Source organism: Leuciscus leuciscus (genome assembly GCF_965113295.1).
Source record: "Leuciscus leuciscus genome assembly, chromosome: 15".
NCBI lineage: Eukaryota > Metazoa > Chordata > Actinopteri > Cypriniformes > Leuciscidae > Leuciscus > Leuciscus leuciscus.
In genome coordinates this window covers 21,634,197-21,659,205 of record NC_138739.1, presented here as the reverse complement: position 1 = coordinate 21,659,205, position 25,009 = coordinate 21,634,197, and the positions used below count along the sequence as shown (strand labels likewise).

General features: G+C 35.6%; 1 protein-coding gene and 1 long non-coding RNA gene across 3 annotated transcripts; one reads left to right on the top strand and one right to left on the bottom strand.

The window, feature by feature from the left end:
- Positions 1-6,145: 6,145 nt before the first annotated feature.
- Positions 6,146-24,967, top strand: LOC309475619 (uncharacterized protein). The gene is made up of 3 exons (XM_082138472.1): positions 6,146-6,197; positions 8,433-8,568; positions 23,684-24,967. The coding sequence occupies exon 3, from the start codon at positions 23,689-23,691 to the stop codon at positions 24,829-24,831; it is 1,143 nt and encodes a 380-aa protein (XP_081994598.1). The 5' UTR covers positions 6,146-6,197; positions 8,433-8,568; positions 23,684-23,688; the 3' UTR covers positions 24,832-24,967.
- Positions 10,021-12,525, bottom strand: LOC309475428. 2 transcript variants are annotated; one of them, XR_014197648.1, is made up of 3 exons: positions 12,468-12,525; positions 11,418-11,498; positions 10,021-10,821 (listed from the first exon to the last, which is right to left on the bottom strand). It is a non-coding gene; the product is annotated as an uncharacterized lncRNA (long non-coding RNA). The 2 variants fall into 2 exon arrangements; XR_014197649.1 differs by lacking the exon at positions 12,468-12,525 and having other exon boundaries at positions 11,418-11,685.
- Positions 24,968-25,009: the final 42 nt, after the last annotated feature.

Below are 25,009 nucleotides of genomic sequence, written 5' to 3'. Positions count from 1 at the left end.
TTGGTTTGTTACAGTTCATGCAATATTTCACCCAGTGTTGTTTTCTGGTTCCCATAACAGAAATAATCAATTATATTTCTTTTGTAATTGTATTAAAATTATTTATTTATCAAGGGGCAAAACTTTGTGCTCTGTTTGTTTATCATGTATTAGGCCAATTTGGATCTCAAAAAGAATCCATTACTTCAAGCACCCGGTCTTCCCCTTAGAGCCGCGGCTCCTCCCCCGGCTCAGCATCAGACAAGGTATGCAGAAGCCCAGCTAGGGGATTAGCTTCCAAGTGAAGTACCTTGGAAACGTGCCGCTGACATCTCCTCGGATCTTTAGGGCACAAAGTTAGTATCTGGGGTATGATGGGTTTTCTTGCCCCAACTACAAGTTTAAACATCCCCCTAGGTTTGAACCAGTCTTGAAACTTCTTCAATGTTCAAACAGTGCACAAGGTTTCTTTTTTATTATTGCTTGTAAACGTCCAGTTCCAAACCTCTGGGTCAAATATTTTCAAGCAACTCATTTTCTCATTCAAATATCTTACACTAAATCCAGTAATCATTTTTAAGCATTAACAGATTCTCAGATATCATAATTGTATAATCAAATATAACAACCCCTTTTGTAGTAATTGTTGCATAAACATATCACATCCTACAATTATTTATATGGTAAATTATGGTTACATTTCATACATTTACTATAATCAGAACAATCCAGTAATTTAACCTTCGTATCCAGAGTAATCCTTCTAATGTTTCCCTTAATTTCTGAGAACACTATATATGTTCAAACATAAATTATATAAGTCAATAAATCAATTTGTTCCCATCGTAAAGTTTGTAAACAATCTCTCAAGTTAATAATGTCTATCTTTAAACCTTTTATATTTTAAATTAAATTTACGAGTTCATCTTTTAACATGCCCTATACGGTCACAAGAGTTTCTTCTTCAATTAGCATAGCATATATTTTAATTTCCTTAATATATTATATACATTCAAAGTCCACTGAAGCCAATGAATTCTTTAATTCATAAAGATTTAAGAATATTTCAAAAGCAAAAACAACAACATTATTTTCAATAATTTCTTACTATAAATTATCTTTACATCCCCATTATAAGGTTCACACTTTGTTACATCAGTATTTGGTGGCATCACACACATTTTAAATCTTCAAGAATTAACCCAATAATTAAATCGTCTTATCAGGAGTTCTCACCCTAAACGTCTCCTTAGTTAAATCTAAAAGGTATAATCTTTTCTAACCCCAGATTTGTTTGTTACTATAGTATAATACCTTTTTACATAATACAATTAAAATATTATTTATTCATTTACAATAATATATTTCGTTTTCTTAAATCAGCATGTATTTATCAGTCAGTAAAAACCATAAATACTTGGCATTATAGATGACATAAAATTATTAGATTTTATCATAAGTACATTCGTGTTTACAATATCAAACACCCACTTCATAATAGTCCTTTTAGTTCTACGGTTTTTATTTTATTTATTTTTTATAAATTCTTCAAATAATAAAGTAATAATATTTACCAGGATTTCCCAAAAGGTTTAACTGGCCCCAGCTAAGGTCTCAGTGCTGGTGGATGCAGAGCGGCCGTTTCTTGCTATTACAGTCTATCTTGTTTTACAGTCTATTTCCGCCCCCTTCTTTGGAAGGGTTCCAGATTCAGTCAAGGCCATTTGGTGCTCTTGCATGGATCATAATGAGAGCTTGTTTGTCCTCATCTGCTCTCTTGCTGTTCTCAAACACCTGTATGATAAGCCTGCATCCAGGAGTGGCAATCAGGTCAACATTACAATGTCTACTAGCACCTATTATTTATAATGAGCTAATTTTCAATTATTCATTTCTTTTTGTTTGTTATGGAAACATACTAAATTAACTGTAAGTTGTTTTCTCCACTCTTCTACAAGTTGATTGACCATCCTTGTCCAGTTTCTCTCCCAATTTTCTAGTCTTTCTAGTCTTCCTTCTGCATATTCGAATACTTTAAAATAACAGATACTGCAATATTTTCCATAATCCTAATCTATTTTATGTAACTCTCATTAAATATTATTGGCCTTACATGCTCCATATGCTATCATCATGTATTCGTGATTTAATATCACTCTTCGTTTCTAAAAAGAAATACTGTCTATTTTCATTTTTTATTTTATCATGATATTTAGGATGATGTTTAAAAATAACCCATGTTTCATATAATTTTTCATTTCTCACTCTTAGTACAAGTAGGAGGTATAGCCTCCTATCCATGTATTATTTTATCTTATATTACCATTATCTCTTGGTTATTTTTCCTTTCTAGCCAATGCTAGAATATTCTTCACATTATTTAATAGTTTTCAAAACATTAGTTTCATTATCACCAAATAAGTCTCCATAACTGTATTAAGACTTTTAGGATTTGCTTCTATGCCATTTTCTAAATTACATTCTTACACAATTCATATTTAATTTGTCCATGAATGTTCTTCTTAAACTTTGCTAAGACTGACTATACTGTTGCAGTGTTTACAGATGTCTTTTCATTTTCCCCAAATATTCCAGTTCTAACCAAATGTATACTTTTCTCTCTTATCGACAAAATCTTAATTTCCAATGTTCCTTTAGGGTAGATTCACCTTACAGTGAATAATCTTCGTTTACCTTCCTATTAAATATTTCTTTCAGGACATTCACTTTAAAACATCTTGTTCTTCCCGTTTGTAATACTAATAACATTGTTTTTTTTTTATTTTCTCAAATTTTCAACCCTAATTTACATCACCTATCTTCTAGTGCTTTATACGGTGGATTCATCAGGCAAGATTATGCAGATATGAGAATCCCCAGTAGTTCCATAGTGCACTATTCAAATGTTCTTCCTTTATGTACTATTAAATATATGTTTCCACTTTCTATCTTTTATACTTGTAGATTTTCCACATTAGCTTTATAGCACAACTTCCTGCTTTCTTTTGCTCCCAAAAAGCTTTAGTTCACTTAAATCGCTTGTACAGTTAGCCTATAGTAAAATCAACAAAATGCCAAATTGCTGCTACATTCATAATAATTTAAACAATCAATAATTATCATTTACCCACAGCAAATGATTTATATTAGCAGGATTTTTCTATATTTCAGCATTATTCTTCCCTCTTTTTGGACTATTTACTTTAATTGTTTTTGATAAGTAAATTCCAAAGTATCACTCTACCCACATCAAAAACTTTTAATATTTTACTGTTTTGTTAATCTTGTGCCAGCTCTTTCTCTTGGCACAGGCAATCGAGGTGCTTTGCTGGTGGTCTTGTTCAGTATTTCCTTGAAGACCAGCCTGTCCAACGCTATCTCACGACCAATTCGTACGAATTCGTACGAATGATAAAAAGTTGGCTAATTCGTACGACCTCACTCATACGAATTTGTACGATTTGTCTAAACCCACGTGATGGGTAGGTTTAGGGGCGGGGTCAGGGGTAGGTCATTCGTATGAATTCATACGAATTGGCCAATTCGTAAAATATGTACGATTTTGCAAAAATCAGAGTCTGAATTCGTACGAATAAGCCACTTCGTAGAATTTTTACGTTTTCCCGTGAGATCGGGCTGGCCTGTCGTGCTGTGTGAACCTCTGCTAGCAGGCTCTCCCCCTTCCAGAAGTTCACTGGCACACAGGATCAGCTCTGCCTTTCAATCATGTCATTTGGACTTTTTCCATTAACCATTCTCACTTTGGTTGGAATATTTTGCCTTCTTCAAAGCAAGATTTTAGGCTCTCTAGTTTTCTCCCAAGTCTCCTGGGACAAAACCAGCAGCCACTTGCTTTGTACGTCATTTGTATTTATGTCAATACATTATGACCATATTTACGACGCTAGAAATACCCAGCTGTTTCCAAGTCAGATTCCTTTGTTCGGTAATTTTGCCTTAAATGGTTAAATCACCAAAGGTTGTGGCAAATTCAAAGTTCTTTTTGGTTCAGGTCTCAAAGAAGTTTCTCAGAGTCGAGGTTCCAGGTCAGAAGAATTAACTTTATTGACAAGCAACAAAGTGAGAAGCCGGCTGGCCATCCAGACATCTGATCTTACAATGGTCTGCACTCTGGTCTTATACATTATTCTTATCTCTTGGTGTCCAGTTAGCGTTAGTGTAGTTATCTTTTTCTTTTGGCTCCACCTTGGCACTTCGCCACGATTAGAAACACCTGCATCGATGTTTAATTTCTATTGGTGGCCATATTTCACGCATGCGCTTTTTTGACAATGACTTTGCATATGGTTTTTGGGTACTTTTCCATCTCTAGTCTCATTCAACCTTTCACCCAGTTTTTCTGTCTTGTCCTCACACGACTCTTTCCCAGTTTTTATCCTCACATACACTTTTGACATGTTCTGTGTTTCCCATCATTTTGTCCCCTTTTGACTTGTTCTCTCTGCTTCCCATAATTTTAGGCCTCCCACATCTTAGGCCTAGTTCCTTTAATATTTATATCATGCATTTGGACTCATGTATGAGACAGATGAAATTCTCCAAAATTCCATGCCCCAAATTCTATGCCTATTGCCTACCATATATACCAGCAAATTACTTTGGTTAATGTCTTTCAAACATTCATCGTATTTAGTCCACTGCAACCCTGTTACATAAACAGTATGCATCCATGTGCTCGCCGATAGTCACTGTGTCATTCATTATTACTTTGAGGATAACTCATCCTACATTCCTGGCAGACAACACCACATTAGGTTCTTTCATTGTTTGTTGACAATCGTCTTTTTCAATTTATCATTAAATTAACCCCAGTCCTGATAATACCTCTCTAGTTATCTCTAACTTAAGACGCTTTTCTTTATCTTAATCATACTTTTATTGTTAAATTTCATTTGTCACCTTGTTTTTTATAGCAATGCTCAAATTCCTTTTAAATCAGAGGAAATGTTCTAATAACTCCAAGTTTCTTAGTCAACTATCCTCTCTTTTATTATTATTTTTACATCTGTAAATGGCTAATCTCCATGTAAGCTTATTCAGACATTTCTTAGTCACTTTGTATGCAGTACTTGTTGATTTTCAGTTTGTTAAATAGCTGTAAAATGAAAAATATTAATTTAATTTATCACATCTTGCCTGCAACTTTTATTAGTAGGCTATTAACAGCTGTTCTTGCATTTTGATCACTCTGCTGCATATCTTAATACTTTATATTAAAACCAATTTCAAGTAATCAATATTCAAACCTTGTCTTTGTTCTAAATATCCTAAAACTATGTGGTCAGTCTAAAGCAGTCACTATCTCTTCCACTGTAGTAATAATTATACATTTACTTTTGTTATGTACGTTATTATTTTATCATTATTATTATTTATTTTTCTAAATTCATTCCGACGATCCATCCACTTTCTCTCTCTATGTTTCTTCCGGCTTCTCCCGTTATAGGGGTCACCACAGTGGATCATCCACATATCTGTTTGGCATTGGGGTTAAAGTTAAAGTTAAATTCTCATTAAGGTGTTAAATTTGGTCCAATATCTGTTATATATTATACATTCTGTTTCCGTTTCTCTACTTTTCTTCAAGTCAAGCTAGCTTATCAGCTGTATTAATATCATATCTCTGTGTTTTCTTTAAAATTGTCTGGTTGGGCTAAAAGGTTCAGAAAAAGGTTTAGTCTATACAAGAGATTAAGTCCCCCCAACATTTTTTAAAGCTTTAGAGCTAAATCAGTTTGTTTACCTGGCAGTCTATTTTCCTGTTTTTCAAAACAGTTTAAATCAAACCCTGTTTCTCCATGTATTGCTGGGTTTGTCTGGTAAAACTCCTGTCGAGCGACCTTGAGATACTCCCGTGAGCTCTGCCTGCTAGGCTGTACCAGAAGAAAAATGACTCCCCCTCTCATGCTTATTTTTCTGACTTCAAACTGAAATCTTCAGTCTTCAGTGCACATAGTTTCACAAACAAGTGTACTTTTTTTAAGAAACCTCTTTCCTTTTTTATGACTTTTTATCTGGCTATTAATAGTTGTTACAACATAAGATATCAATCGTCCTTTTATTATAATGTTTTGCTTTTATTTTTATTTTTATTTTATTTTTCTTCCTCACTGCAGTGTTTCCACATTTGAGGCTCTCTACCTCGGAACTTGGAATATCTTTTGCACAGAACTGCTAAACTTTTTCTCAGAAGCAAGGTATGTTTTTATTTTTATTTTATTAATTGATATCATATTGTATCAATATCAATATTCAAATGTCCTAATGTTTTTGTCTCATTAGTCTAGTTATAATCGCACTACATACTTAGGGTAAAGTTACTGACAATACAACAGCAAGCAACACTTTAGTGACTTAAATCTCTTCTTAAAACATTTTATTTTAGGATTTACATGATTGTCCATTTTATTTGTTTATATTTGTATTTAAAATGTGTAGTTTTCCTTCTTGTGTTTGCCTGTAAAGCGCTTTGAGAAAGCAACTTTTAAAGGTGCTATATAAAATAAATGTATTATTAATACTTGGGTAAAGCTGGTTTTATATTCGCACATTCGGCACAAACTACAACACATTTATTTATTTTTTTCCCCTATAGAACTCGACGTCTTTCACATGGCTGCTTTAATTGCACTAACATTTCAGCTTATTCCTGTTTAGTTTAATCAGAAAATGTTTTCTATGTAATATGCTTCATTATTTGCTAGCAATAACATGTTTTAATGTAACCCATTAAGCTATGTATTTTATGCGTATAAACCACTTCATATTCCAAAATCTAAAACTCTTAAACTCAAACTTGTTAAACATTAATAATCTTTTATACTTATTAAATCCTCAAACTTGACTTCCTAGGCAATTTTAACACAACTTCTACAGCTTTTAAACAGTTTTATTTTATTGAGTCCTCAATCAAATTATTAAATTTAAATTTCACTGTCCAGGGTGTTTCCTTGGCTATCTTGAGCGGCTGGAATGATAGGCATTTCAAATCCTTAAAAACCTTACCATTAGTATAATAGTATAAAAAAAATAAAATAAAAATGTGTGTATATATATATATATATATACACACACACACACACACACACACACACACACACACACACAAATATATGTATAGACCTCTCTTATATAAACGTATTTATTAGATCAATTTTCCATCTGTTATTCTTAGTTTCTCAGATGTTAATAAAACATCTAGCAGTCTTTTTCCTCCAGTCCAAAACATTGTATCTTGTCACTAACTTAAACATTCCATTTAATAATTCTCTTTGAATTTATTATTTTTAACAGCTCTCCTAATCTAAGAAGTTTACAATATAAGTTTTTGTATACATTTCTGTATAAAAATCCATACTTCATGTATAGTTATAATTAACTTTTTTACTAATTATAGCTCATCCTTCTTGCTTATCTGTTCGTCCGACTGTTTATACTATATTTTATTTTATGTAATTTTTGAACTGTAATATTTATTCTTATTTATTTTGATTATTTTATTTTCTTCTATGCACTTTGAATTACCATTGTGTATGAAATGTGCTATATAAATAAACTTGCTTTGCCTTGCCTTATCTTGTTATTTTAATAAATGAATTAATTTCTTGCTGCTAGCCCTTAATTCCATATTTTTAAATAAAATATATTTTCTTATCTTAGAGTAGCAAAGTTTTCCTGTAGAAAACCCATTATAGTTCAGTCTCAGTCACATCTCCATTTTTTAACCTTTATCGGTGTACCAAGCCCTGTTCTAAGTTATTTAGCATCTTCTCTGAGTCATTATTTAAAATTTTGTTCAAGACTAAAGTAGCCAATAAAATATGAAATATTCTATTTATGTTTGTTTGTTTGTCCACTTATGTAATTTACATATTTATTTATTACTTCGTATTATTCATATTATTTAGTTATTACTATCTTTCATTTTTTGACCTAGGAATATCTCTCTCAGTAATCGGTCATTATATTTGTCTTTATATCTAAGACAGATACACGTTTGTCTTGTAGCGAAATCTCTGCTCACCTTTATGCATTTTCTAATGCTTTAACCTCCTGTCAGCATAGGCACTATATGGTTAAGTCATTTTTAACTCCTACCTGTTTACTTATGTTTGCAGTACGACTTGACATGATTTATAAGTCTAATATTCCTGCTTATAAACTATTCTTCATTGAATTTTGGGTTAAAAGTCAGACTAGCATAGTCAAAGTCCCAGTGTCTTTTTCCATCTCTTCTTCTGGACTCTGAAACTTCTCTTTACCAATATTAACGCTCTCTTGTCTTTTAAAGTTCTTACTGACTTCGTACGGTACCTAAGTCTCGCTTCAGAAACTAATTTTTGTTTTTAATGACACTAGTACTTGTTCAAAAATTTTAGCCACTTTTCTACTTAAAGGGTGTAATGGAATTTTTTGATTTTCATTGATTGCAGTATGAATCTCCTAATGCACCTTTTTCGTTGGTTTGCCAAACCGCCATAAAACACCAGAAGAAGAAGAAGAAGAAATACAGCAACTGGACGCCGTCACATCAGCATTCTATCCAAACTATATCATACTTCTTTTCAGGTAACTGAAACAAAATGCACATTACACACTTTGAGTATGAACACTGGTATACGTAATACTAATGGGCTGTATGTGTTGAAGGCAGTTCTTTTCACTTTATTAATAGTTTGTCATGAGTGCGGCTGAGTAACATTACAAGTTAGCATGGGTCCTCGTGGTTAGGGGTCTTTGTAGGCTAATAGATGGTCAAAATAGCGATGCAATTCGAATCAATAAGAGTTGTTTCAGAGTTACGAGTTATCTTCAACTTAAGCCGCGTTTCCACCGAAATTACCCGTAACAATTTGTCCCAGGAACCTTTTTTGCCCCAGACCGGTTGCTTTCTGCTTTTACACCGCGGTCTAAAGTACCGGGAAGGTAAACTACGCGCAACTGCTCCTCCCAGTCTGCGACGGACAGTATCAGTTTTGAGCGCCACATTTATAATAAGTATGGAGGAGATTCAAACTGCTGCAGTTATGTATTGGTTTACTAACGAGGTAATTAACAAAACAAAATAGACGAGCACTGATACTAAAGCGTGTTCAGAAAGCTCGTATGCGTATAAAATTAGACAACGTATGTTATCAGTTATTGTGAGATAGATGCCTGGGACGAACTTCACAAATACGCTTAAAAAAAGCCTGAACCCCGTCTATCAATCATAAATAGTGACAGTCTTGTAAATAGTTGTTTGTTACTAACCTCAAAGCGCTATTTCAATCCTGTTATAGTAAATTTGTAACATGGTTTGGAGTGCCTTGCAATAGATGACAATGTGTAAACATAATGACTTAATAATAAAAGCTGTGGCAGAAAAGAGACGAGCACTGATAAAGCGTTCAGTAAGCTCGTAATGCTAACGTTAGATATAAAATTTGTATGTTAGCAGTTTTGCGGACATTGACCGTGAGATGGCTGGGACGAACGCGCAGAAAGTTTCCTCTTCCACAAATACCCTTAATAAAGCCTGAAACTCGTCGCCAGTCCACCAGTTTTTTTATTAAATTCCAAATTTGCAGACAGACAACTCTTCCCAGCAAACATTTGGACGTTTAATGACCGTTGAAAAGACGTCCGTCCGAGACGTCCCGTCATGGTTGAAAAATAGTTCCAAAATGGAAGTTGAACCGACGTCATTTCTGGCCGTGAATTCCACGTCTTTTCTGGCCGTGAATTCCACGTCTCTTCTGCGCGTCCCTGGACGTCTAAATGCGTCGTCATATGTGTTTAAATGTGTTGCTGCATAATTTAAGTGTATATATAAGCCTGCATATAAAATAATCACACACCTATTGTGTAACATCGTGAAAGACAATCAAGTCTTGAGGTTTAGCCTACACATCTTGACAAAGGTTCTAAAAAGGTCCAAAATTGGTCCAGTCAGACCTGAACGTCAATAAAACGTTTTAATCACGTGTACATCAAAAACAATAACACATTTTTTGTGGACATAAGCAAAAAAGAAGCATGTTCTGATTAAGCACAACATTTTATTGATATTGAACAGCCAAAATTTCTCTTTATTTTTTTCAATGTTTAACATTTCGTGAGCTTAGAATTTTAAGGTTCTATCTCCACTTTTGGTTGAAATTGAGTTTTTGACAATCTGATCCATTAGGTGTTTATTAATGCCTGTGTGGTGTTATTTTTGTAAAAAAAAAAAAAAAATTGTTAGTAGTTATTAATAAAATAAAAGGTTCCATCTCACAAAACATAAACCGAGTTTAAAAACTTTGATGCTTTATAAACTACAATAAACGGAGATAGAACCTTATAATTCTAAGCTCTCGATTTGTTAACCAAACTAAAATACCAATTGCAAAATACTGAATTATTATATAAAGATAGTTCACCCAAAAATGAAAATTATGTAATTTACTCACCAAATTCCAAACCTGTATGAGTTTCTTTCTTCTGCTGAACACAAAAGAAGATATTTTGAAGAATGTTTGTAACCAAGCAAATAGAGCATCCACTGACTACCATTATTGGAGAAAAAATGATTATTAATGGGAAGCGACATCTGCTTGGTTACAAACATTCTTCTAAACATCTTTGTGTTTAGCATAGAAAGGTATACAGGTTTGAAACATGAGGTTGAGTAAATGATGACAATTTTCATTTTTGGGTGAACTATCCCTTAAACACATTGTTTGGCTCATTTTTTGTATCCACCACCCCCAGCTCTTCCTGGAGTGTGTTTCAGGTGTTCTGCCATTGCTGCATCAATTTCAGTGTCTGTAGCATGTGGGCTCCACCTCTTCACAGCATCTAAGGGAAGAGAATATATTTCTTTTTAAAATAAATGAAAATTAAAAATTTGAGGTAAATGACATGCACTTATTTTCAAAATATTTGTATGGTCTTCAGCTAAATTCAAAACAGCATTTGTCCCCTGCCTCTTCAATACCACTGTGGTGCCCTTGAGAAAGACCCTTAACTAGGTGTGTAAAAGTGAGAAAGTGAATAGGACATTTCTGATAAAGACAGGTGGGCTGTGATGTCCCCTGAATAGACATGTTTAGCAATTCTAAAATTACAAAATTTTTAAAGCAGTTACTGAAAACATACATGTTCAAATCCAGCTAAACATTTCATTCTACTTCAGATAATTTACTTTCTGAAAGAAACTCTCAAAAGGCTACATTAATAATTTACAGTAATAACTTTGACTGTATCATTAAACATACTTTATACTATGGTATACCGTTGTATAAGTTCAAAGCAACTTTTAGCCTACTAGCTAATTTTAGCCAAACTCAGTTAGCCAATTTCAGTTGACAATGTGGGCATCATTTCTTTCGGTTCATTCATGTCAAACAAGTAAAACTCTAGCACGTGAATCTAATAATACAAAATGTACGTACCCAACAGTAGATTTTTAATAATATGGGCCTCAATTCCTCCTCTCTTCGTGGTTGTTCAAACTTCAGTGTTCCGGAGTGAGTCTATGGGGAAAACGCGTTAACATCTCGTGAGATAATCTAACCTATCGCGGGATTTGGTAATGTCGGGAGATCTTTTGTTACATCTTGGCAGCACAGTTTTGGCAATTACATCCAACTCAGACATAAATGGTGACCAGATATATTTCTGTTTTACATGCATACATTCCATAAAAAAAACAACAAAAAAAACACAACATTACCGAAAAGGTATGCTAAGGTTGAAATAATGACTAAAATGCAGAGGCTTTGCATTAACTTAACCACACTGGGAACTGTGTGATTATAATTTATTTAAACAAGATAAAGTAAATATATTTACTTTGTATACAATTCGTGTATTTCATAAAGATAATTCCTGGGGGGGGTTTTTCTGTCTTGCTTGACTAGATGTGTAAAGGACGTCAGTGGACGTGTATTCACAGCCTTGACGTGTAAAGGACGTCAGTGGACGTCTTCACAACCTCTTAAAAACTACTTGGGCAATTAAATGAATTTTTGCAGTATTAACCATGCAAGGATTAAGCACAGCTTTTGCATATTTCACAAGGATTCCATGATGGAGGGTCATGATGGACTATAAATGCACGTGTAAAAGACGTCGCCAGGTGACGTCCTCTCACCCGATACTATAGACGTGTAAAGGACGTCAGTGGACGTATTCACACAACTTATTAAAACTTTAATTTAATAAAAAATTTAATTAATTATTGCAGTATTAACCACACAAGGATTAAGCACAGCTTTATCACAATTGATTTCATAGAGGGTCATGATGGACTATAAATGCACGTGTAAAAGACGTCGCCATGGTGACGTCCTCTCTCACCCGAAACACAACATGGTATATATTGAACTACACGTAGCTAAAAGTCAAAATAACAATTATACATGCAACCTCAGATAACTGTAGACATGCACACATGTATCTGAATGCATTTTTAGGAAATGTTCTGTGTTACATATTTTTACCGATTTATGCCGTCATACCGCGACTATTTTTGGCCAGGGACACGACGTTGCCGTCGGACCAATGTTTGCTGGGTTACTGCATGAAGCCACGACACGAACCGCAATAGATTTTTTTAAAAGGGAGGTTAAAAATAAATAAAATGCTGCGTGGAGTCGCACAAGTCCAGTAGGGGTTCAGCGAAAAATCGGCAGCTGGCAGCAGGAAGTAGCTGCCACTGGCAGCTGACGTCAGCTGCCGCTAATAACCAGAAGTCGGAGGTGGATGCCGCTTTTAGCAAGGCAAATAAATTATTATATCAATGTATATATATCATTTTAGTACTTATTTAAATAAATTACTTAAATTTGTAATTATTTTGTAATTGGTTTAAAAAGGTTTATCAAATATAAATTAAGTAACGAAGATCATAGACAGTACAAAAAACAAACATTAAGCTACACTTGAAATTATGAATTTGTACGTGTATAAATATAATTTGTGTACATGTTTGTCAAATAATGAAATATATACATAAATGAATGCCTATATAATATTGTATATTTATTAAACGCACATAAACATTCATTAAACAAATAATGAAAGTCATGTCTAAAAGAAGAAAAAAAACATTTTCTCAATGACCTTTATTTAAAAATCATATTTTGCTATCATTTAAGTTCAGTTTTACATTTGTAGTATTTCAATACATTCTTGTCTTTGTTTTATAAAACAGCTGTAACTTTGAAAACAGGCTTGATATTTGTTGTTCTGAAATCAGAATGAACAATTCTGAACTAGATGTTAAAGTTCATAAAAAACTAAGTTGGCTTGAAAAAGAAAGTTTGAAAACGTTTTACAATGTTCTAGCATGGTTTAACATGATTTACAATGTTTCTAGTGTTAGGGGATAACAGCTTAAAGACCCAGGACCAGATATGATGAAAGAAGACCAGGAGTCGTGAGGTTCAATCAAATAAGTAAAAATTTACTGAAGAATAGTTTCATCGGTAGAGCCAGGCGTCAAAGTCTCACGGGGTCGCAAGCCAGAGACTCTACTGTACACAAAATCTCACACCAGTTATACCATTTCCAAGGGCATGATTGACATCAGTAAATACAGATTGGCTACTTCTCATTGGCAAAAGAACAAAGTTAAAACAATTCTACACTTATGGATAGATAGGAGGGTAAGTCGACATTGTCATCCGAGTCCAAGATGGTCCGGTGATGACCTCGGAGGTCGTAGAAAGGCGTCTTGGGGTCAGCTGCTGCATATCACAAGACCTGCACAGAGCATTCAACACACACACACAAAAACACAATGGAATCGCAGTTCCTCCAAAAGTAGTACAGATAATGTTCACTTTAAAGAAATACACATAAAAGTACAATTCTGTGAATCAGATCACATAGTGTTTAACCCCTGTAACCTTAAGATTAGTAAGAAAGACAGATGTTAGAAAAAGATAGATAAGTTAGAAAGAAAGAAAAGAAATAAAAGAAATACAGACAGACGTTAGAAAAAGAAAGAAAATAAAGAAAGACAGATGTTAGAAAAAGAAAGAAAGAAACTTTAGAGTAATGTTGCTGTCAGAGCATAAACAATATCTGCAATATGAATAAGTTACGACGATAAAAGTTCAAAGCAAAGGGAGACTTTTTTTTATTTATTTTTTACAGAAATCACTTTAAGGACTACAACAAACAACTGGTGGGGACTACACAAGCTTCCTCCTGGGCTAGTGACATCACTAACCTTAACACACACACACACCTGAAAAACAAAATTCATTGGGATCAGCCTGATGATAATTATTATGGATGTTGGGTTATCCGTAAAATAAATGTTATGGGGAAACATAACCACCGTAATAACTTACCATTAGCATGAATACACTGCAGTCCACAGATCCCAACTGAGCTGGAACATCCTGGGAAAAAAAAATCTAAATGGAAAAACTAACATTTTATTTATACACTAAAGATAGTAAAGAAATCAAAATTGTTGTAACATGAAATCAATACCTTATTTTTAACAAGCTTCCAAGATCCCGGATCCATCTTTATTGCAATTGAGCTTAAAAAGAAGGGGGAAAAAGTTAGTTATTTTATACACATGAGAGAAAGAGAGAGATGAACTCCGTGTTGAACCACTTAGCCATGTTGCAGCAGTAGACAGTAGCATACCTGAACTAGGGAGCAGGTGTAATTTATTTTTTAAATGCCACTGTCTATGCCTATCTAAAGCCAGAGAACAAAGCGTTGAACTGAACCACTGGACTAATATGTAAAACTTTGAAGCCCGGTTTCACAGATAGGGTTTAGATTATGCCAGGATTAGGCCTTAGTGCAATTAGGACTTTTATAAATATGCCTTAGAAAAAACATTACTGTTGTGAATCTTAAAAGAAACAATGGCACTGATATTTTAAGATACACAAGTGTAATTTGCTTTCAGTTAAACATGCATTTTAGTCTGGGACTAGTTTGAGCCTTGTCTGTGAAACTGGGGGTGAAAGTTATATGGAAAAAGTGAACAGTTCCAGTATATTTTGAATAGATATATATATAAAATAATTATATATATATATATATATATATATATATATATATATATATATATATTCTGGTCTCATCTGGTGATTGGGTCCCCATCCAAAACATGATAAAACTAAGAAAATAAACAGACACTGAAATGTCAAATTTTAGATACAATCTAGAATTTGAATAAAAAGATAAAAAACAGAATGCCTTTTGCCTGCTTTGATCAAGACAGGATATAATACATTTGAACATTATGTGAAAACATACCAGTGAGTTTGGTTGGTTTTGCAACTGGAAATCTGGGGTTTCCTTCCTGGCACATATGTTTGTCCATCCCCAGCAATCTGTGACAGGCTGTGGTGAACTTGGTGAAACTACAAAAAAACAGAAGTTTAGAATATGGTGAAGTAATGTTGATTAAAATGGTGTTTTGTATTACATAAGTTAGATCATTTGGGATATGTTTTGTTAGCGTTGCACGTGTATCATCAAGGCTGAGCTTGTCAATTCCAATAAATCAGCATGAGCTTTATTCTAATCAATAGATTAAGTTAACATGTTAACAAACGCTAATATTTAATGATAATGGTAACGTAAGTTAGTATTTGAAGTTAATGATAGCCCCTCACAAACCAGGAGCACACGGTGCACAAGCTGCGTTTCTACAAATGATTAAATTAACCAATTCAACTTAAGTAGTCACAGATACACTGTCTCTAACATAAAAGGTAAACTCCAACGTACAGAGCAACAATTATTTATAAATCTGATAATATACGAACTTACCGAGCCAAATACCGCCGCCATTACTGAAGATTCGCCGGCGCCACCATTGGCTGCTCTCGCTTGACTTCCAGGTAAATGTGATTGGTTGCTACTACGTTGGACGATACTGATTGGCTGCCACGAAATGGCAGGTCCCTCCTAATATGGCAGGGCTTCCGGCTGTCAACGGCAGCTACTTCCTGCTGCCAGTGGCAGCTACTTCCTGCTGCCAGCTGCCGATTTTTCGCTGAACCCCCTCTCCACAAGTCCCACCCCTGAAAGTTCCTGAACTTTGAAAAAGTACTACCTCATGAGCAGGGACTATCGGAGGGGGAAATATTTACCCGGAACTTCATTTAGACCCTGGTTCCTGCGGTGTAAACACATCGAGTACCAGCCCAAAGTTCCTAGTTCCTGGGGAAAGTTCCTGCGGTGGAAACGCGGCTTTACAAATTCGGTCATTTTACCCCCCTGTGATGTCTGTTAACTGTGACGCTATACAACATAGTTCAAAATAAATAAATAATTAGTAATTTCTGAAAATTCACTCTCAGTCTTTATTCACCTTTATTCACCTCATGTTTTCTCAATAGAATTAATAAAACTATAGAATATAATAGCATATTTCTAATAGGGGCTCATTGTAACGCAGTGTGACAACATGCCCCACCTGCACAGCTGGGATTTAAACCCGGCTAGTGTCTTCTGCTGGTTAGCGAAGCATTAAAGAACCATATCAACTGTTAAATAACATATTGGAGATTAAAATAATATCAAATTTGTCTAATTTTAAATAAACAAAAAAAAAAAAGAGATGAAAAATTAACTCAAGTAAGAAATTTACTTTTGCTATGGTTTAATAAATGTCTATGGATATCTTCCAATGTTAAAACAAGCACTCTTGATAATTTGTGAATGGATCGCCTTGCAATTAAATTTTGATGTGGAATGTAGTTTTTTTTTATTATTCTGTTTTAAAAACATTTTCTTAGAGGAGTCCTCATACGCGTGTGTCAGTGATTGTCGCAAGTGTTAGTCTATGTGGTGATGTCGTGATGAATTTAGGCAAGGCAAATTAATTTAGTTCCTAATATTAATTTAATAACAATACTAGCTTTATAATAAAAAATAATAATAATTTAATTCATTAATGGGAAAACGAGCCAATTATTGCATTGATATCGTCAAAGGCATCTGCCATCAGTGATATCTCTGACTATCGTCTATCAGCACAACCCAATGATGAATGCATTCATAAATGATGACAGAATTTTTATTTTTGGGTGAACTAACTAGGGGTGGGAATCTCTAGGCACCTCACGATTCGATTCGATTACGATTCAGAGGGTAATGATTATCAATGTATCTTTTTTTGTGTGTGTGACTACTTGGTACTTTTAAAGCAAAGTATTTATGATGACCCATAAAGAATTTACTTCCAATACTTCCTATATTCATTTTATTAATAAAACAAATGGAAGTGATTTGGCAAGTCAACTGTAAGGTTACATTTTCCAGCATATGCCCCAACATTGCAAAGAACCAACAGGAAAATAAATGTGTGCCTGTACTAGCAGCATACAGTAAATTAATACAAACTTCAGCATATTCAGAATCTCTAGCATTTAATAATAGACTTCTAACCAACATCCTCTTGTTATTTCCAATGAGCAATATAATTCTTCAGACAAAAAAACATTTTGCTGTAGCAAAATCACAAACAGTTTTCGTTCAAAAATATAGAATTATGTACCAGCAGCTCTCATACAAACACAATGGTTGTGGACTTGCACATATTCGGGAATAATTAGTAACATACACAAAGCCGCTCTTATACACAACTAAATAATAAAGAGTTATGACTTGAAATGTTTGCTGTATACCACAATCAAAAACTGCTTGTACAAAAAAAGTGAATGAACATCAGCAGAGAGCACAGTCAAAATGTAACTTTGTGACTGGCATTGCACTGATACATACTGTGACTGTGGAGGGCAGTATAACGTACGTATAACAGATCGGTTTACAGCATATTGATGTGAAAACTAAACAATACAGAAAGCAGCTCTCATACAAAAAATACTAAATAGGTCACAATGAAATTGCCAATTTTCCATATGTTAGCTTTTAACGAAGTGGGTGCTCGGCCATCATGCGTCTCTGTTATGTGCACACCACAGATTGTCCGAGCTGTTAGGGGTTAACAGTTTAGGACCCAAGGACCAGATGTTTGAAAGAAGACCCGGAGTCAGAATTATAAAAAATTGAAGAAAAGTTTTTACTGAAGATAGTTTGCAGTTTCATCAGCAGAAGTCAGCTTCAAGACTCACACAGGAGTTCGTAGGCCGCCCCGCTTACAGTTACAAAGATCACAGCAGTTATACCATTTCCAAGGTCTAAGCTACGTCATTGCTTACAGTTTGAATGATTCTGATTAGCTAAGAAATAGATAAACATAGTAATTTTTCACACATATACAGATAGACGGAAGCATATCTCCATAGATTATGCAGCTGACACTCGGACCCTGAAGTCAGGCACGTCGTGACCTTCCAGGTCGCAGATTTGGGTTGCTGGGTGCCAGCATGTCTCAAACAACAACTCAGTCAATCTCCAATAATGCCAGTGGTTCCTTAACCTGTAAGCAAGAAGACTAACACCGACACACAGCTTTTCCAAGGTTGGATTTGGCCAGGCTCTAACTATAAACAGGAGAGTATTCTCAAAACATCAAGATAATGCATTCTTTCTCAAGGAGAGCTACATTTTAGTCTAAGTAAGGCTTTAACAAAGAAATGGTCCCTTAAACTATAGACTTCAATGGCCCCTATGTGTTTTAACATGTTGAAGACCTTTCTCAAACACAAAACCAGTCCCTATTTAATTTCTGGAAGCCGGGATAAATAGACAAGCAATGTTACTGCATTCAAATATCAACTACAGACATTAAAGAAAACATGTAAAGAACATTTCAGTAATCACACTGGTAACTTCTATAACAAAGTAAAATCTCCAGAGAAGTAATTTAACTCATTTGATATTTAGAAGGAAAAATATTGATTAATACCTTGATTATAATCACTCATTACATATACATTGAAGCAGCAGTGGATTCCAATCCACACCCTTCAGCGCACTGCACGTCCACTTTAGAGTTCCGCCTTTTGCGTTCCGTCAATATTACGTTATTAGAATTAATTTTTTTTAGCGATTTAGAATCGTTTTTTGACATTTGTGAATTGATTCAGAATCGTACACATCCGCATTGCGATGCATCTAAGAATCGATTTTTTCCCCCCACCCCTTAACTAGTGGTCGACCGATATTGGTTTTTTGATGGCCGATGCCGATATCTTGGAGAGCAGGATGGCCGATATAAAGTCGATATTTTTATATATATTTATTTTAATCAATATTTAATACATTTTAAAAATCTTTAAAATAAACATGCTTTTGTACTTTAGATGGCAACTTCTTGAATCTGCAATCCTATTACAGTATTTTTCACAAAGTAATTGTTTAGAAATATATGACTATGTGAATAAAAGAAGGTAAACACTGTAACAGGGCACTCAGTAATCTGGTAATTTAGTGCTGGTAATCATATTTTTTCAAATAAAGACAAGGTAACGCTAATTTTACATACAGCACAGTAAAAACGATATGAATATGACACAGTTGGCAACTGGATATATCACAGATATGAATATGACACAGTTGGCAACTGGCTATATATCAGCATATTTTAAAATGAAGGATTTAAAGTTTTTCGATCGTGTCTCCTGTGAAGCTGATCTTCTGTTCGCATTCACTCACTTCGCACGGACCGACCGTCACTCGCAGACAGTAATGCACCCTTCACAAGATATCACAGCTGGATTCGATTAAATCTGCAAGGTTTGTGAAATGAAATGTTTATTAGATATTCAGAGATTTGTTTAAATGACGTAGATGCGCATTTGCTGAATGTTGACGGCAAATGAGAAAGTATTTTAGCCTGATTGTTTGCCTTTTCTGTTACAAATAATATAAAAGCAAAAGCTTTACTTTACTTACTTCGCATACCATTTACTTTCTTTGTTTACCAGTTCTGTCTAACAAAGTATTAGATATGACTGACAGAGATCGTAAATTAATGAAGACGGAGAATGTGAGTGAGCGCTGTGTGATCTCTGAGGAGCTGCCGTTCTCTTCTGGCGCTGGTGTTCTCAGCGCCGCCCGTCAAAATAAAAGTCCCGCTTCCAACACATCGGCCAATCAGAAAAACATATCGGCCGATGCCGATATTTCAAAAATGCCAAATATCGGCCGATATATCGGCCTTGGCGACATATCGGTCGACCACTACCCTTAACACTGGACTAACATTAGGCTCAAAGTACGGTATAACTGCCTTATTGGAAACTGTAATTTTTTTGCAAGAAAAGGAGTTGGTCAACGTGCTTTGGCAGAAGGCAACCACGTCAATTTTAAGTTTGCGACAGGGCAAGTTCAGTATCATCTGTTTTTCTTTGTAAACTTTGTTAGCGTTAGTGCTCCTTTGAAAGAATGCCACTATGCGCTTTACTCTACCTAGCAACTAAGAGATGGCCGGAAGTTTCAGCGCAGTTTGCGATGCCAGATTTATTGTGTGAGCAAAGCAGCCAATATGGAGCAGCTCCATCCATCGTCTCCATGGCACGCATCATATTGGTAGCGTTGTCGGTCACAATGATCGGGTCTTTCTTAGTAAGCCCACACTCTTCCTTCCAACGCATCTGTACATATATTTGCCCCTGTGTGACTAGCCTGCATAGCTCTGGTCTGCAACACATTTGATATGAGAACCCAGTCGTCTAAATAGTGGCAGGTAATTGTGACATAGGTGTCTTGATGTCTTGACGTCCAACCATCGCAAGTGAGGGCCACTCTGTCCGCTGACTGTAGGGACAGGATAATGTTTCGCTTCACTTCATTGTACAGTCTTGGATTATCTCTTCGCTTATCCGTTTGCGACTAGGAATAAAATAAGGCTCCAGCACATTCAACATATAACGAATTCCGGCATTTTCGACTACGCTGTATGGCCTTATATCTTAGCAAATCTTTTGTGCACGAGGTGAATTGTGAGGAATTTTGCTTGTGAATGCATTTGAAATCTTCGGATGTGTGTGGGTGTGGGGGTGTTGGATCCTGCACATCTGGGTGAGGTCTCATGAAATGGTTCCGCAGATTTGTAGTATTATTACAGCATTTCACCTCAGCATTACAAATCACACATATAGGTTTGTTCTTGTCCACACTAACGTCGTCGTCTTGCTTGCGAAATCTAAAATGCTTCCATACCTCTGACTTTTTAAGGTGGCATTAATGTCGACAACGCACCTGAAACAGCGCACTTTTGCCCAGCCCTATTACCTGTACAGCATTCTAGAAAGCTCATTCAGAAAGTAAATTTGCCAAACTGGGTAAGTGTACCTTTTAAGCCCACCAAAATCTAAGTCTAGGTTTTTTTCATAGATATTGACAAGATTTATCTCTCACTTGAAAATGTATTAATTAGTTGATGTTGCCTACATTTTAGATTATAAAATGAAGATAATTTAGGAATAAAGTCAGAAGTCTGGCATGGGCTTTATTGATACTTTGAATTGGTTCCAAATAAGCCCACATCAGCATTGATTCACAAAATATATATATTTTTTTTTATTTTAAAGAAGTAAAACATCAATATATTTATTCAGTGACAGGGAAGTATTAAAAATTTCCTTTTGCTAATGTTTGGTTAGAGCCCTGGGTGGGATGGTAGGTGTTAGTGGCCGGTGGTCTCTGAAGACTCAAGTCGGCTTGACTGGAGTTGTAGCTGGAGTCATGCTGGAAGTTTGACCGGGAGTATCTCGGGAGCCAAGCCGAGTTGGGACTCCGTACTCTGGGCTTAGGGGGGCCTCCTAGTAAGCCCCCCACACCGGGAGTCTGGAGCCTTAAGGCGGCCTGGCTCCCGAGTTATGCCTGGTCAAAGCTGGAAGTTTGACCAGGAGTATCTCGGGAGCCAAGCCGAGTTGGGACTCCAGACTCTGGTGTTTCGGGGGGTCTCCTAGTGGGGCCCCCACACTGGGAGTCTGGAGCCTTAAGTTGGTTTGGCTTCCGAGTTATGCCTGGTCAAAGTTCCACAGGAAGTGACCATATCTCGGGAAGAAAGCCGAGTTGGGGCTCAATACTCCTGGCATAGGCGGCCCACTGGGTGACCCCTCCATGGCTGAGTTATGCCTGGTCAAAGCTGGACAGGAAGTGGCGCTATCTCGGAGCCGGACGGTCCCAGGGGCTCAGGACTGAGGGGAATTTAGGGTCACCTTACCTTGGCTTGGCTCCTGAATTATGCCCCTTTATACATAAGGGGCTTTAGGACAAAATGGACTCCATCTCATTTGAATGAATGTGTGTAATTTGTAGGCCTATCTACATATAGTTTTAAATTTAAGGTAGTAGGTAAGGTAAAAGCACACAAAGAAATGTTATCATTTACCACTTTCAGAAAATGTATCAAAGTTTGCAATTAGAGGGATTCCTCATTGAAACACATAAGATGAGTGACAAATGTGATCAGACGTGAATTGTATCCCTTCCCAATAAAAAAAATAAAAAAGGAAACGCATAAGGTGGGCTTAAATGGTTCCACAGTGAGTAACAGTGAAAAAAGACAATGTTAATGGAAATGTATCTCTGTCCTCAGTCATTCTCCATTCAGCATTCAAATTTGGTTATGACAGTAACTCGAGGAAACTCACACCGAGATCAATGTTCCCTATATTATACTTTATTTGTAGAAAAAGGTCTGAGGTTTTACATAAAAGGGGAAGAGCGGGGCACAACCTAACGCAGGGCTAGTTGTAACACACTTGTTTTAAATATGTTCACACATGCCAGCGTGATGAAACTTGGTGTATTTACTAGTTGCCATATCAATATAGCTAAATATGGTATAGAATTGCTCTTCATGCGCACAGTAACTGAATTTTAAAACTTTTAAAAGAAAAGGCTTAATAAACTGTTACATAGATTTGATACACTAAGCATCAATATCTCTTCCCCTTGTTTTCTGAACTTTTCAATGCGAAAGTGCTGTGCGATGTGACTCAATGTTGCTTCGAGCGCATCATTCTGCACACGGGATGCGCTTTGCCGCTCTGTATTCGAGCCTTAATACTTTTGCGCAATGAAAATTAAGATTATTAATGGTCTTTCTTGCGCTGTCCTATCTATATTTTTTCCCACTAAAACAACATTTGCTGCTGAATTATCCACAAACCTCATTTATAATAGCATTTTAATGAAACGAGAGAGTGCGTCCGCGGTGATAGAAGAGATGTGCGCTGTGTTATAATGCGCTTCTAATAACAATGTCATATAATTGAATGTGTATACTTTAAAAAAAAGTGCATAGAGCTGCTAATTATATTTTTTGTTTGTTGATTTCCAAATATAAAACTTGTTGAAATGTTTTCAGTGTGCGTATCTGTTCTTTTTGAACATTTTCATCTCATTTAAACAAAACCGTGGTAATATTGATGATCTAGATAATTTTGGTCACTATAATCGTGATATGAAATTTTCATTACAGAAACATTTCATCCCTAGTGTGAATCAATCCAGTGTGTTTTTCCAGCCTAAGATGTGAGACGCTGATAGTCTCCAGGATCACTGTGACCCTACAAGCCATTTGGAGATGGATGTCAGATTAAGAAAAAAGCTTAAAAAGACTATCTGAAAAAAATTCAAAATATATTGATTATGGCATTTGTTGGCCAATCTCTTACATAAATGCATCAAAATAATAATTTTATAGCAGTTATAATTGTTTCTGATATTACATCACCTTTGTGTCTTTCCCTTTACATTTCTCTATTTTTTTGTTTTACTGAAAATTAACCTTTCCTTACTTTCATTTTAGACCTGATGGAAGACAATGAGGAGAGGGAAGAGCTGAGTGAAGTGGAGGAGAAACATCATCATGTCAAAACTGGTGAAAAGTCTTTGAGTCGCTCACAGACTGAAAGTAATTTATTGAAAAGAGCCAAAAAATCTTTCACCTGCCCTCAGTGTGGAAAGAGTTACACATTAAAAGGAAACCTTAATGAACACATGAAAATCCACACTGGAGAGAAGCCGTACACATGTGATCAGTGTGGAAAGAGTTACACATTAAAAGGAAGCCTTAGGGATCACATGAAAATCCACACTGGAGAGAATCTGCACACATGTGATCAGTGTGGGAAGAGTTTCACACATAAAGGAAGCCTTAGGGATCACATGAAAATCCACACTGGCGAGAAGACGCACAAATGTGATCAGTGTGGGAAGAGTTTCACATTAAAAGGAACCCTTAATGTACACATGAAAATCCACACTGGAGAGAAGCCACACACATGTGATCAGTGTGGGAAGAGTTTCACATTAAAAGGAACCCTTAATGTACACATGAAAATCCACACTGGAGAGAGGCCGCACACCTGTGATCAGTGTGGGATGAGTTTCAGAAAAGCATACACTTTTAAAAGACACATGCGTTGTCACTCTAGTGAAAGACTGTTTACCTGTGATCAATGCAGTAAAAAATTCTCTAGGGCAGATGTGCTGAAGGACCACATGAAAGTTCACACACAGGAGAAGCCTTACACATGCTCTTTGTGTGGATATAAATTTAGTCAGATGTGTTCTTTAAATTTACACGAGAAAAGACACAATGGTGTGAAGAATCACATGTGCTTTGATTGTGGGAAGACTTTTATTAGAGATGCTGAACTGAAGCTGCACCAAAGAACTCACACTGGAGAAAAACCTTACAAGTGTTCACACTGTGACAAGAGATTCACAACTTCACAATATCTGAAAATACACGAGAAGATCCACACTGGAGAAAAACCTTATAAGTGTTCACACTGTGACAAGAGTTTCATTGACTCAGGATCTCTGAAATCACACGAGAGGATTCACACCGGAGAGAAACTGTATCACTGCCCTCCGTGCGGGAAGAGTTTCAGACATTCATCTTCTCTACTCAATCATACAAAAAAATGTTTGAAATCATGTCTGAATTAATCTTCGGATCCATCACATTCAAAATGTGACACTGTGTCCTCACCAAACAATAAAACTAAGCAATCAAATCTATCTCTTCTATATAAATCTGCCCAAACCAGACACAAGTGACAGGACAATAAAACATTAAAAGTTATTACAGTGAACAGAGTTCATCTTCAAGACCGAGATCAACATG